The sequence below is a fragment of the Macrobrachium rosenbergii genome, chromosome 16 (assembly GCF_040412425.1).
Source record: "Macrobrachium rosenbergii isolate ZJJX-2024 chromosome 16, ASM4041242v1, whole genome shotgun sequence".
Lineage (NCBI taxonomy): Eukaryota > Metazoa > Arthropoda > Malacostraca > Decapoda > Palaemonidae > Macrobrachium > Macrobrachium rosenbergii.
In genome coordinates this window covers 3,741,779-3,756,400 of record NC_089756.1, presented here as the reverse complement: position 1 = coordinate 3,756,400, position 14,622 = coordinate 3,741,779, and the positions used below count along the sequence as shown (strand labels likewise).

At 37.8% G+C, this 14,622-nt stretch overlaps 1 protein-coding gene across 1 annotated transcript in view; it reads left to right on the top strand.

The window, feature by feature from the left end:
- The first annotated feature begins 2,880 nt into the window (after positions 1 to 2,880).
- The window catches only part of LOC136847514 (uncharacterized), a 74,163-nt gene continuing 62,421 nt past the window's right edge, over positions 2,881 to 14,622 (top strand). The window contains exons 1-6 of the mRNA XM_067119255.1: positions 2,881 to 3,339; positions 5,534 to 5,688; positions 11,319 to 11,502; positions 12,056 to 12,179; positions 12,731 to 12,817; positions 13,936 to 14,070. Coding sequence (XP_066975356.1) covers positions 2,881 to 3,339; positions 5,534 to 5,688; positions 11,319 to 11,502; positions 12,056 to 12,179; positions 12,731 to 12,817; positions 13,936 to 14,070 — 1,144 coding nt within the window. The remainder of the gene's footprint in view (positions 3,340 to 5,533; positions 5,689 to 11,318; positions 11,503 to 12,055; positions 12,180 to 12,730; positions 12,818 to 13,935; positions 14,071 to 14,622) is intronic.

Genomic DNA, 14,622 nt, shown 5'->3' with positions numbered 1-14,622 from the left:
AGATAAAGAGAGAAAAAGAGATTGCAATCATGAATTTACTTGCAATAGTTAAAAATCTCATAGATAAATTCCACTCCATATTGTTTGAGTGATGCCTTGAGAGAGAGAGAGAGAGAGAGAGAGAGAGAGAGAGAGAGAGAGAGAGAGAGAGAGAGAGAGAGAGAGGGTTTGGTTGAGGTGGTTTCTCTATGGTGAAGTTGGTGTTCGTGGCGGTGGTGTTTCCAAACTACCTGATGGTTAGTTTCAGACCTCATTTAAACCCGACTTTATTACGAAATACGTCACCGTATAGTCACAAAGCAGTCACTATAGCGAATTCCGAAGATAAACATGAAGAAGAAACGAACAAATTCATAAGGAAATTCACATTTCAACGAATAAAAAAAGGGAATATTGTACATATTGAAGTCAGGCTGAGCCATCAGCTACTGCACATGCGAGGATGGGGAGGCCGTTCTCGGCTGCGGTAATTGAAACTCTACTTACAGAAATTACCGATATTAATTTTCAGTGTTGATTTTGTCGAGGTAATTAACAATTATATTAATGATTACCATAAATTATGATTAAATTTCACATAAATTCAGATCATCAGGCAGCGCCAGAAGAAAAGTTGAAACGTCAGCTGAAAAATGAGAATAAACCCAGAAATCTGAAGGAAAAGGTGCCGTAAAAACGAAAATTTTATTTCTTTTGTCTGTGTCTGTGTGTCTGTCACGGGGTAGGGGTTTGATTTTGAGTTAAAAACATTTCTGGAGTGACATAGAGGCCGTGTGCAAAATTTTGTCTGGGTCTGTCAAGTGGTTTGGATTTCTATAGAAGCCAAACTTATATACAAACATTCATTTATATATATATATTTATATATATATATATATATATATATATATATATATATATATATATATATATATATATATATATATATATATATACATATACATGTATGCATATATATATAAAAAGATGAAATCCATGAAGGGAAGGGAAACACTGGAGTGCTGCGAGGCCTTTCGACTGCCTGTTGTCCTTTACTTGTCTGCTAAGTAAAGAACGACAGACATTCGAAAGGCCTCGCAACACTCTAGTATTTCCCTTTCCTTCGTGGATTTTATCTTTATATATTCATCACGTTTCATATTTTCGTGATTCAGTTATACATACATACATACATACATACATATATATATATATATATATATATATATATATATATATATATATATATATATATATATATATATATATATATATATATATATATATATATATATATATATATATATATATATATATATAGAGAGAGAGAGAGAGAGAGAGAGAGAGAGAGAGAGAGAGAGAGAGAGATCATTCTGGATAGTATTCAGTCCTTCAATTAACTTCTAAAGATACAGGTTGGTTGTTATCCATTTCATATTCTCTAGACCTTGATTTCATGTAAGGCCCCATATATCATTCACAATTGTAAAAGAGATTCACATTTTGAATAAAGTGGGAAGGAAAAAACTTACAAATATGAGCACTTTAAGTACAGTATTTTGAAAATGGGTTATCTTAGCATCTAATAACTAGTTGTTTTTAGGAGTACAGGGTACACACAAATTTAGATCACATAAGAAAGCTAACACCTTTGTTGACAGTTTTGAAGAGCACTATAAGTGTTACAATGTATCACAAATTTAAGAAAATACCTACTTATGTTAAATCTGAACAACATTCACTTTTCTTTCACTTTCATATACAATACAAACAAGGTTACCTTAGGCTTATTTTATCATTTCAATTCATCTACAATAAAGAGAGAAAACCATTGTCTCTGTAATGCAATACATTTTACCAGATTTTGTTGTTTGTGTGGACAGAATGGCATGTATTTTTGTGTAAAAACTAATTAATAATCTAAAATGCATTCTCAGATGGAAATCAACTATATGGCATGAGTCTCCCCTCTATAGACAACGAAACGGATTCAGATCCTTCAAGAGAGGTGGAGAATCAGAATCCAGATGACCACTTGGACTCTACAGCCTTCGCCGGGCAAAGGGATAATCCATTTCTAACACTGGTTCAGAGGACAGGAACAGGAACAATTTCCAAACTGCCTTTACCTTTAGGTAGGACAGGTGTAGTCCATGCTGCCTCTTCTTTGGTAAGAAAGAAGTACCTTTTCAAAAGTTGCATTTTCCAGCTAAATTTCAGCGTCCAACTAGCTGATTTTTTTTGCAGAGCAAGTTGGATTTAGACAATGGTACACAGAATGGGAGAGGTGAGAACTCATTAGGATAAAAAGTTGATGTAAAAATGCTACTGTTGATGATGCATGGTCAATGGTTCTGTAAACTTCAGATAGACTGAGCCAGTCTTATTACAGATTTCCTTAATGTGAGAGAGTAAATAAATATTTTAGAAAATAGAGTACAAAAAAATGTTAACCACCTCTGCTTTAGGATAATTTGACTAAATTTAAGGCTTCATTACAAACAAAATGTAATATTACACAGAAATCAAGTTTCCGTCTTATTGCTTTCCTATTAACCATAATAATTCAAATGCTTGGAGGTCCATTGATACCTCGCTTGTTAATGAGACATCTCACCCTTCATGTTCACTGGGAAGGTTGTTCTTCTTCCAGAAGACCACAACAATCGACCAGTGACCCGTAGAAGCATAAGCAAAGGAGAAACAGAAGCAAGGGAGCCGTTTCAAAGCCAAATTCTGACTACTACTACTACTACTACTATTACTACTACTACTAACACAGCAACCGAGGTCCCATGGGAGGGAAGAGGAAATGGAAGAAAATCTCAACCTGGGAGGACAAAGATTGAAGGAACATCGAACAAGTGCAGAAAAGGAGTATGTGGAGGCTTGAGAAATGACATGGGAAACGATGGCATCAGTCATGGAGGAAGAAGGAATGGAAACAAACGACATAATAGGGAAACAGGCAATGGTAGAGGAGGAAGTAAGGAGACCTATAGAGGACAAGGCAAAGGTTATCCTGATGGTGGACATAACGGAAGAGGAGGAATGGAGAACGGTGAGGAAACAGCCGAGTGGAGTGGTTATGACGAAGAAGGGACAGGATATGATGGAGATGATGGAAGCTTTGGGGAAGGAGAACGAGGAGGTGGCAGTCAGGGAGGAAGACTGACAGATGGAAGTCAAAAAAGTCATGAGGAAGAGGAGGAGATGCACGTAGGACAAGCTTTGTCTGACCAGCACAAGCTGTACAACGACCTCTTCAAAAAGTACAACAGGCGTGCCAGACCCATCATCTCCCATGAAGACGTCATCAAAGTCCAGTTCGAGATCGCCCTCTTCAATGTGCTCAGTCTGGTAAATATGTGATTGTGTATGTCATAGGACTGAAATAAATTTTCCTCTTAAGTAAGCAAAGAACTACTGGAAAATGTGAATGAAATAGAAAAGTTGAAGTTGCTTGGGTGAACTGCTTGCGTAGCACAATTGGTGTAAGACGAACTGGAATAGCCAGTAATGTGGAGATAAGTAGTAGTGAAAGGTTAGCTTGGGAAAAAGGATGGATCAGAGTGCTTCAAGATGGTTTGATCATATGGCGAGAATGGAGGATGAGAGAATGGTGGAAAGACTGCATCAGTCAGAAGTGTTAGGAGTAGGAAAATAAGAAGACTTGAGAAAGATTGGATAGCTTTGGATGAATATTGATTAAGGTCATAAAAATACATCCCACTCACTATATGTATATATGTATACAAGCATTAAGCTACAAAACGTCCTTTAATATCCAATTCGCTCTACCTCGGAAGTAATATATTTTCATATATGTTACCAAAAGGGAATTTTTAGTTGATAATAAGTTCGTCGTCCTGTGGGCTCGAACCAACGAAAGACAAGAACTCAGGACTACAGTGACGTGGCTGACGCCTTTACCCACACGGCCAACAAGTGAGGTATAAGTTGATACCGACCCTCGCCTACGAATCCCCGTCGAACTCAGGTGTTTGTATTTAGAATCGGTATCAACCCACCTCTGCCATGCTGACCATGTAGTGCGTTTGTCGCACGTAGCCATATTATGAATGAATTTTTAACACATCACCGTGATTCATATACAAGCATTACGCTACAAAACGTCCTTTAATATCCAATTCGCTCTACCTTGGAAGTAATATATTTTCATATATGTTACCGAAGGGGAATTCCCCTTCGGTAACATATATGAAAATATACTACTTCCGAGGTAGAGCTAATTGGATATTAAAGGACTTTTGTAGCTTAAAGCTTGTATATGAATTACGATGATGTGATAAAAATTAATTCATAATATGGCTACGTGCGACAAACGCACATGGTCAGCATGGCAGAGGTGGGTTGATACCGATTCTAAATACAAACACCTGAGTTCGACGGGGATTTGTAGACGAGGGTCGGTATCAACTTATACCTCACTTGTTGGCCGTGTGGGTAAAGGCGTCAGCCGCTTCACTGTAGTTGTGAGTTCTTGTCTTTCGTTGGTTCGAGCCCACGGGACGACAAACTTATTATCAACTAAAAAATTCCCTTTCGGTAACATATATGAAAATATATTACTTCCGAGGAGAGCAAATTGGATATTAAAGGACGTTTTGTAGCTTAATGCTTGTATATGGATCGCAATGATGTGATAAAAATTCATTCATAATATGGCTACGTGTGACAAACGCACTACATGGTTAGCATGGCAGAGGTGGGTTGATACCGATTCTAAATACAAACACCTGAGTTCGACGGGGATTCGTAGGCGAGGGTCGGTATCAACTTATACCTCACTTGTTGGCCGTGTGGGTAAAGGCGTCAGCCGCGTCACTGTAGTCTTGAGTTCTTGTCTTTCGTTGGTTCGAGCCCACGGGACGACGAACTTATTATCAACTAAAAAATTCCTTTTCGGTAACATATATGAAAATATATTACTTCCGAGGTAGAGCGAATTGGATATTAAAGGAGGTTTTGTAGCTTAATGCTTGTATATGAATCATGGTGATGTGATAAAAATTCATTTGTATATATGTATTTATATATATATATATATATATATATATATATATATATATATATATATATATATATATATATATATATATATATAGGGGAGAGAGAGAAAGAGAGAGAGAGTGAGAGAGCGGGCTTGGTGGTATGATCAGGAGTATCTTCGCCTACCAAGCGAGAGGATCCAGGTTCAATCATAGGCGAGGTTAGAGGAAGGGAATGCTTTGGTAATTAATTTTAATATATATATATATATATATATATATATATATATATATATATATATATATATATATATATATATATCTCACCATACTCCTTTTTCCCCGGCAGTCGTCAACGGAAGCTTCTCTTACCGCACAACTTAAATCTGGGTCCGCTTGCTCGGTATATAGCCAGGATGCAACTTCCCAGAAATCACTTATTAAATTCACTCTAAATATTTCACTTCGTCCTGAATAACCGCCCACCCCTCCCTCTCCCCACCTTTCCACCTTCCCCCTCCCTCCGGCCTCTTCTTCCCCAGGACTCGAAGAACGGCGTCATGATCACGAACTCCGAACTGATCATGAAATGGAACGACCCATACTTGAGATGGGACCCCAGGTACTACAACGACACGACTAGCCTCAGGGTACCGTATCAGGACGTCTGGTACCCTGATATCATCCTGTATAATACGTGAGTACCTAGAGTCACGTTGGGAATGTGACAGATGTTATAGTAAATGAGTAATCTCGTCCCGTAGACTGATTTATGATTGGAGTACGACATTTAAACTGTCAAGCCCAGCACTAGGTGGACACTCGGTCATTTCAGAGCTTGAAACAGCGAAAAGAGTTAGCTGGAGTGGTTGGACTGCAAAGTACAGATTCAGAAAATAAAGATGAAGTGCTGGGTGGAAAACCTCACATTTGCACTAAGAGGCAACAGTTAGGGATATTGGACAGGAAATTGAAAAAAAAAGGAAGTAGGAATGAAGGTAAAGTAAATGGTTAAACATTGGATGCACTATATCCCTTTAGTAATGCCTACAGTGCACACTGACAGCACTATGGCCCTACGGGTTGGCTGGGAGGCTGATAGATTAAAGTAACAAGGCATTCCAGTTTTTGATAATGCTTAGATGATATATATGCTTTTACAGAACATGTATATCACACATTTGTTTAACTCTCGAAGGGATGTAAAGTAAGTATACCTTAGTTTAACCAGACCACTGACCTGATTAACAGCTCTCCTAGGGCTGGCTCGAAGGATTAGATTTATTTTATATGGCTAAGAACCAGTTGGTTACCTAGCAACGGGACCTACAGCGTATTGTGAAATCCAAACTACATTATAACGAGAAATGAGTTTCTATCACCAGAAATAAATTCCTCTAATTCTTCATTGGCCGGTCGGAGAATCGAACGCGGGACCAGCAGAGTGCTAGCTGAGAACGATAACCACCCGCCCAATGAGGAACTCCGAAGGGATGTAGATAACCTCCTTACTGATAACATTGCCTCATTTTGCCGATCATATTACGCCAAGCAACAACAGCGGTGCCATAAACAACCTACCTAATAATAAATCGACGGCAGCAATGATCTACCTGCTGAAGCTTTCAAATTCTGCCACCCGATAATTTACATTTTGCTAGCTGCTCTATTCAATGCGTGCATAATTCACCAGTTTCTTCCAGACTGCCTACTCTTAGTTCACTTAATACCATTAATAAAAAAACATGCTAAAGGATTCAGCTGACCCTGGCAATTATCACCCAATTGCAATTACTACAATTGCATCGAAGATGCTTGAGTCCGTTCTTCTAGTGAGACTTCTCCCCTTTCTACACACTACTGACAACCAATTCGGTTTTAAAGTAAACGCTCAACCGACACCTGCATCTACGTTGTGAAAGAATTGTTGAACTATTACCTATCATCAGCCTCTCCTGTTTTCCTATGTTTTGTAGATGTGAGAAAAGCATTTAACAGAGTAAACTACCTGAAGCTCTTCCTGAAGCTGCACATTAGATGAAGAGGCACACCTCTACATCTAATTGGCATTTCATGTTGTTGGTGCTCCACACAGCAATTCTGTGTCAAATGGGGTAACGTATTGTCGTACACCTTTGGATCCATAAACGGGCTCCGGCAAGGGGGCATTCTCTCTCCATACCTGTTTAATAAAGGGCCCCATAGACGATACGGCCGGTGGATCAGGTTCCATTCTAACTTCGGTATCCGCGGTGCCCATAGATGTTCGGATTCACTTCAGGTTGCCGAAACCTGGTAGAGTGAAGACGTGTCAGCTCCACTCAGTGATAACGCTATAGACTGCGCTCTGGCAGCAGAAATTGGAAACCCCAGCAAAAAAGGAGAACCTGGATTAAACTATAGTTGAAGAAGAGAAATGAATTATCTTACGATTTTTTATTTAATGAATTGAAACTTCCCCCAGTGACTGGTTTAATTACCCGAGAATGGACGAGCAAACCGACATGGAATTATTATATATGGTCTCTCCTCTACAGAAATAAAAAGCACACTTGTTTAAGACAACCAGTATCACTGCACAAGAGGTTGCTTGACACGCTTTGCTTCCGCGCCACAAGTCGTTCCCCGGGGCATATAATCCCGGAGACATGTAAAGCAATTATTCAAGTTATGTAACACGAGTTTCCAAAGGTAAAAAGTAACTATGTTGCATACACAGCATCCTGCATAGTCTAGTGGTATATACTTTAGTCTAGTATACAGTAGGTCTATGATCCATTAATGCAGAATAGACCCTTAAACCTACGTTTCTGTAGCCAAGTAAGAGAACAATTTTCAAGTTTTTTGTACACAAAACTTTTAGTTTATACAAGGAAAATTGAAATATTATTAAAAATATTATCATAAACTTTTATTTTATGTACAGAAAATAACAATGAAATTTAAGCACTAGTACCAACACACACACACACACACACACACACACACACACACACACACACACACACACATATATATATATATATATATATATATATATATATATATATATATATATATATATATATTATATATATATATATATATATATATATATATATATATATATATATATATATATATATATATATATATAGTGAAATGAGGCTTATGATAAATTAGTTGGAAAATTACCAGAGAAGGATGCAATACACACACACACACACACACATATATAATGTTGTAATTTTAAAGCTGGGGTCTTGCTAGATTAATGGGGTGCACTAGGATGATATGCAACTTACCTTAATTACCAGAAAAATCTGGACTCTGGCCTTGAGGTCAGCTAAAATTATAACAACAAAATATGGCTGGAGGCCTACTTCAAGAGGGGAGTGATTAGATCAACTCTTTGGTTTAACTTAATTCATTATATTTACAAAAGAAAACACATCAGAGGAGTGGTAGCATAATTCTGGTATAATAAGGTGACGAGCAAATGATGGGGAATTTCCTGGAGGGAATACAATGGGTTGCCAGCTTCAAAGGGCGTTGAAAACGAGGTAGTGGGGACCATTACGCACACAAGTTGATACGCAGATCAACAGCTGAATACTCCTCATCTGCAATTGAAACACTTATGGTTACTCAACCGCAACTAGCACCATAATGAAGGAATCGAGGAATCGCATAGATGTCTAGGCTGAACTCGATTCCAGTGACTCGAATATCATACGATTACGTTACACTTCTCGTCAATGCTTTGCAAATTATACAGCACAAAATATAAAAAGCAATACAGGTCTCACTGTAGGTATATCGCACTATGAAAAGAAAAAGAAATTCGTTGAAGGCGAGTAGGGAACGTGGCTGACGAAAAACCTTAAATCATGGTACTTTACCTTTTTTAGGAACTGAAGTTCTCTTCTTATGAGGGCCAGGGAGAGGGAGGGCAAGTGAATTGGTTCACAACAAAAGTTAATTTGGATACTGCCAGCCATGTATTGGAAACAGGCAGTTTAATGGAGCAAGGGGCGGACCTCTGTCCTCTGGAGGTGCCTGTACAATTCTGAGAACAAGGGTCTCTCTCCAAGGCCCTTTATAGCTTCGGTAATTATGTTTTCTCTCTTCCTAGGTGGCGTTGCAATCGCTCTGCCCACATGCAAATGCGGGCAGCGTGGCTGCAGTTTCAAGATGGTGGAATGAACGTGTTCAGCCCACCAGCTGACCTGCCTCGGGCAATGATTAGTTCTGATCGGGTCCGCACCTGGAATTTTAAGGAATTTAAAACCATCTCAAATCATCACCCTCACATAACAAACACACAAAACCCCCCAAAAACACACTAACGAACCTACAATCTACGTGCCTTCAACATGAAACAAGTGGGCAACACGACTGCCTTCAACCTCAAAGAAATAACTGGAATTTAATTACAATCAACACAATGTCACCGCAGTACACAAACGCCCAAACAGTTACTCTTACCCAATCATTCTCATTACAACTATGCAGGAACACTCACAGTTATTAACCCTTCGTTAGTACCCTGGGGTTGTTGGACACCCCACAATTTTTTTTTTTATTATAATTTTGAGTTGGATATACTGACATGGTCTATCTCCCAAGTACCTTCCCTGAGAATTTCATAATCCCATTCCTTACACAGTTAGGGATATAAACATTTATTGTGGTTTGGGGTGTGACATCACCCCATGGTACTAAGCATGCCATTCATTAATTTCGGCGTTATGTTTACCTAGGAAACTTGAACTCCACTTCATGATCTTCAAAACAATTCCATATCTAGTCATTGCAGACGTTGGCCTTTGACTGTTTTTTTACTGTCTGCTGAATGTTTCAACAATAAATGCATATGTTTTATACAGTCACAAGCCTGAGAACAAACTAAAACGAAGATTTTTCATCAAGAGCATAAGTATGCAACTCATTGAGGATAATTTGAAGAGGAGAATGCAGAACATACGTCTAAAAAGGACCTTAGAACAGGAATTGGAAGATTGTTGCCAAAAGGTGCAGAAACTGCTGCAACCACGGAACGCCAATGTTACGAAGCGCAAAAAGATGCGCATTTTGTGACAGGTCACGTGACCGTAAAGTCAAAACATTGTGTACAAGTTGTGGTAAACATGTCTGCAATGATCACAGCAAGTTGTCTGTTAGTTGCACAGCATGTGAAGGGGACCAATCAGGAGATGAATCAGACTAAAGTAATCTATGTATACATTGACTATAATTTTTACGTGCAACTCAATATAAGAACAATTCTGTTATTTTTCACTCTTCTGCTCTTTTATACAAGTTCATATGTATTAATAACTGTTAATTGATATTGCCTTTGTTGATATGAAAAAAAATAAATATGTTTAATATATATTTTCATTTCCTTATCCCTGTAAAGGTATGACAAGTCGAAATTTAACTATTTTATGGGACTGGCCTGATCTGATACAAAGTATTCTTCAGTATCAGCAAATGTAGATTTTCTTACTTATTGGTAACTATAAAAACTCACAAAGAAACATAATGAACATCATGTAATGATAAGGAACAGGACATGAAATTTAAGATTGGGGTGTTCAAATACCCCAGGGTACTAACAGTGTTTCAAGCAGTGAGGGTACTAACGAAGGGTTAACCTTACACAAACCCTTAGGAACCCAAACACTCACGTCCATCAAGAACGAGATCCCTGGAGCGACAAGGAAGAGACAAGGGCACGACAGTCGCACTTCCCTGTCCAGGCAGTTGCTAACTGGGCTAACCTACTTCTAGCTACCTGGGCTTAAGGACCCCAAACTATCAACAAATCACTCAAACAAGCAACATGACGAAACATGACGTTGCATACTGCGGTGGTACATGCATTTCAGCAAAATATGCAATAACAGTCGTGTTTATGACGTGCCTTGTTTACTAAGTTCCCGCCATTTTAGTCAGCCCGTAGAATCGGTGGGAGTTTGAAGCGAAAAAATCCCGTGCACTGAACTTTTTCGTGACATAGTGAACCAAAGTTTTGAAAATGTTTCGTAACTGTTTTTGAGAAATTTGGCTACACGTGATATTTTCTTACAGTTTTGAAATATATGACAGATTTCACTCTTATGAAACATATTATGGGCTTATTGTATGTAATAATCGTGTTTTCGCAGTGAAATAATAGATAAATATAGAGCATGTTAGATGCCAGTTTGTGAATTTTGAACGAACTCCTATGCAGTCATGTTGCATCACTTAAGAGCATAGATGTACTAGGAAGCCACTCAGAAGAGAAAGGACTTACACATATATAAATTGAATTTTGGCCTTATCTCCCGCTCATTCCAGAGCCGACACGAGCTACGAAAATTCTCTCATCCGCACCAACGTCATAATAGAGCACACAGGCAACTGCAAGCTGATCTCTCACGCCGTGTTCACGTCCGTTTGCAACATAGACATCCAGTGGTTTCCCTTCGACCAGCAGACGTGCCCCATGATCTTCGCCTCTTGGACCGCTGACGTCACACAGGTGAGGAAAGCAGGTGTCAAATTAGTAATAACAGAGGACTAAAGTATTCTTCAGACCTAGTTAATATTTATGGTAGTTCTAAGGAGGAGCTCCTCTGTAGGTCTAGTTATTATTTAAGGTAGCTCTAAGGAGGAGCTCCACATGGTGATATTGTTTATTAACCTAATGGAATTTTTTTTTGACTGGACAATATAGAAAAGGGTGTATGTATATACGATGCTGTACAGGCCAGATAACTTGAGAAATTTACCGCCTTTTTTCTATGTTTTAATCTCATCCCTGAGTGGATGGTGCTACACATGGGGTCAAGCAGAGTTTTTTCTGCGTGAAAACATAAACAAAAGACGGTAAGTTTCTCAAGTTATCTCACCTTTACTGCATCATATATACATACAGCCACTTCCTATACTGTTCAGTCAAAAAAATATCATTAATGAACAATATCTCCGTTGGGAGCTCTTCCTTAGAATTGCCATAATTATGATGATAACTGACAAAACATTCATATGGAACGATACAAAAACGCCAAACTTGCTTTATTCTCCCTTGACAGATGGTTCTGGTTCAAGGTTCATCTGATATCACCCGCTATTCTCCAAACCACGAGTTCTTCATGGAAAACTTCTACTCAAAGGCCTATGAAGACTTCGACCCTTGTTGCGATAAACCGTTCTCGAGTAAGCTGAGAGAGAGAGAGAGAGAGAGAGAGAGAGAGAGAGAGAGAGAGAGAGAGAGAGAGAGCGGCGAATCTGCAGAGGTATCAGATTTACATTTCTTGTAAATCTTTAGTCGACGACAAAAGATCTCAGGATATTGTAGTAGCAGTATTTCTGAAATGAACAAGAAGAAAATTTTCAGCGTTAGGCGTTCATATTTACGAACGATTTAGTAAAAAACAAAATCTAATAGTTTTTCCAAAGTAAAGCTTTTTTTAGTGGATGATAAAATAGGCCTAATATTAGTAGCGTTTATGAATCAAACAAGATTTTCGGCTTAGGAGTTCATATTTATGAACGATTTAGCCGAAAACAAAATCGGATCGACTTATTACAAAGGCAGATAACAAGTCTATATAATTCTCGAATTCTCTAGACATTGGGCAACAAAACGTTTGTTCCTCTACCTGAGAAACACCACTGGAACCTGGCTTAATGAGAAACAAAACTCTCATCCTCGCACCAGAAATTTAACGAAATTTCATTTTCTTTTTTATTTATTTATTTTACAGTGATCAGCATCCACATTCAGCTTCAGCGTCGAGTGAAATTCGCTCTGTTCTTCTTCATCGTACCCGGGGTTCTCATCAACGTGTGTGGTACGTAACGGTACCAAGTTACACTGAGAGGAAAAAAAAAAAGGGTCTGAAAGATATAAAGGGTTACGAGGAACCTCCAAAACGTCGTTGGTCTTCACGCTTGTCGTAATTCGGCAGTTTGTAAATAGAGGGAAATAAATGACGATTCAGTTTCATTGGTCATCGCCATCTAGATGGGATGGAGCCTAGACCTATATGAAGTTTATATATATATATATATATATATATATATATATATATATATATATATATATACATATATATATATATATATATATATATATATATATATATATATATATATATATATATATATATATATATATATATATATATATATATATATATATATATATATATATATATATATATATATATATATATGACTTTTTATCACATCACCGGGACGACGAACTTATTATTAACTAAAAAATTCGCCTTCGGTAACATATATGAAAATATATTATTTCCAAGGTAGAGCGAATTGGATATTAAAGGACGTTTGAAGCTTACTGACTGTATATGAATCACGGTGATGTGATAAAAAGTCATAATATGGCTGCGTGCGACAAACGCACTACACGGTTAACATGGCAGAGGTGGGTGGATATCGTCTCTAAATACAAACACCTGAGTTCGATGGGAGATTTGTATATGGGAGCCGATATCCCTTTATACCTCACTTGCTAGCCGTGTGGGTTAAGCGTCCACTGTAGTCCTGAGTTCTTGTCCGTCGCTGGTTCGAGCCCACGGGACGACGAACTTATTATTAACTAAAAAATTCCCCTTCGGTAACATATATGAAAATATATTATTTCCGAGGTAGAGCGAATTGGATATTAAAGGACGTTTGTAGCTTACTGATTATATATATATATATATATATATATATATATATATATATATATATATATATATATATATATATATATATATATATATATATATATATATATATATATATATATATATATATATATATATACATATAAATTAAAGGCTACACAGTCATCGAATGTTGACAATAACAACTGAACAATTTTAGTTCTTAAAACTGAACACTTCTTTTTATTTATTTATTTATTTATTTAGTTATTTATCTATTTATTCTTTCAAAGCTCTGCTGGTGTTCTCTCTACCCGCCGAAACGGGAGAGAAAATGGGCTTAGGAGTCAACGCCTTACTCGCCATGATCGTCTTTCTCATGGCCATGACTGAAAATCTGCCCCCTACGGAAACGTTGCCGCTAGCAGGTTGGTCTAAAATATCTAAGCGTTTTCGTTCTTGGCTTTCCTCTTAACGTTTTCGTTCTTTCCTTTCCTTTTAACGTTTTCGTTCATGCCTTTCCCCTTAACGTTTTCGTTCTTGCCGTTCTTTTTAACGGTTTAGTTCTTGCCTTTCCTCCTAAAGTTTTCGTTCTTGGCTGTCCTCTTAACGTTTTCGTTCTTGCCTTTCGTCTTAACTTTTTTATTCTTGGCTGTCCTTTTAACGTTTTCGTTCTTGCCTTTCCTCTTAAAGTTTTCGTTCCTGGATGTCCTCTTAATTTTTTCTTTTTGCCTTTCCTCTTAATGTTTTCGTTATTGCTTTTCCTCTTAAAGTTTTCTTTCTTGGCTGTCCTATTAACAGTTCCTCGTTGGACGAGTCGGTAGAGTTCTCGGCTAGCACTATGCTAGGCCCGAGTTCGAGTCTCCGACCGGCCAATGAAGAATTAGAGAAATTTATTTCTGGTGATAGAAATTCATTTCTCGGTATAATGTGGTTCGGATTCCACAATAAGCTGTAGGTCCCGCTGCTAGGTAACCAAC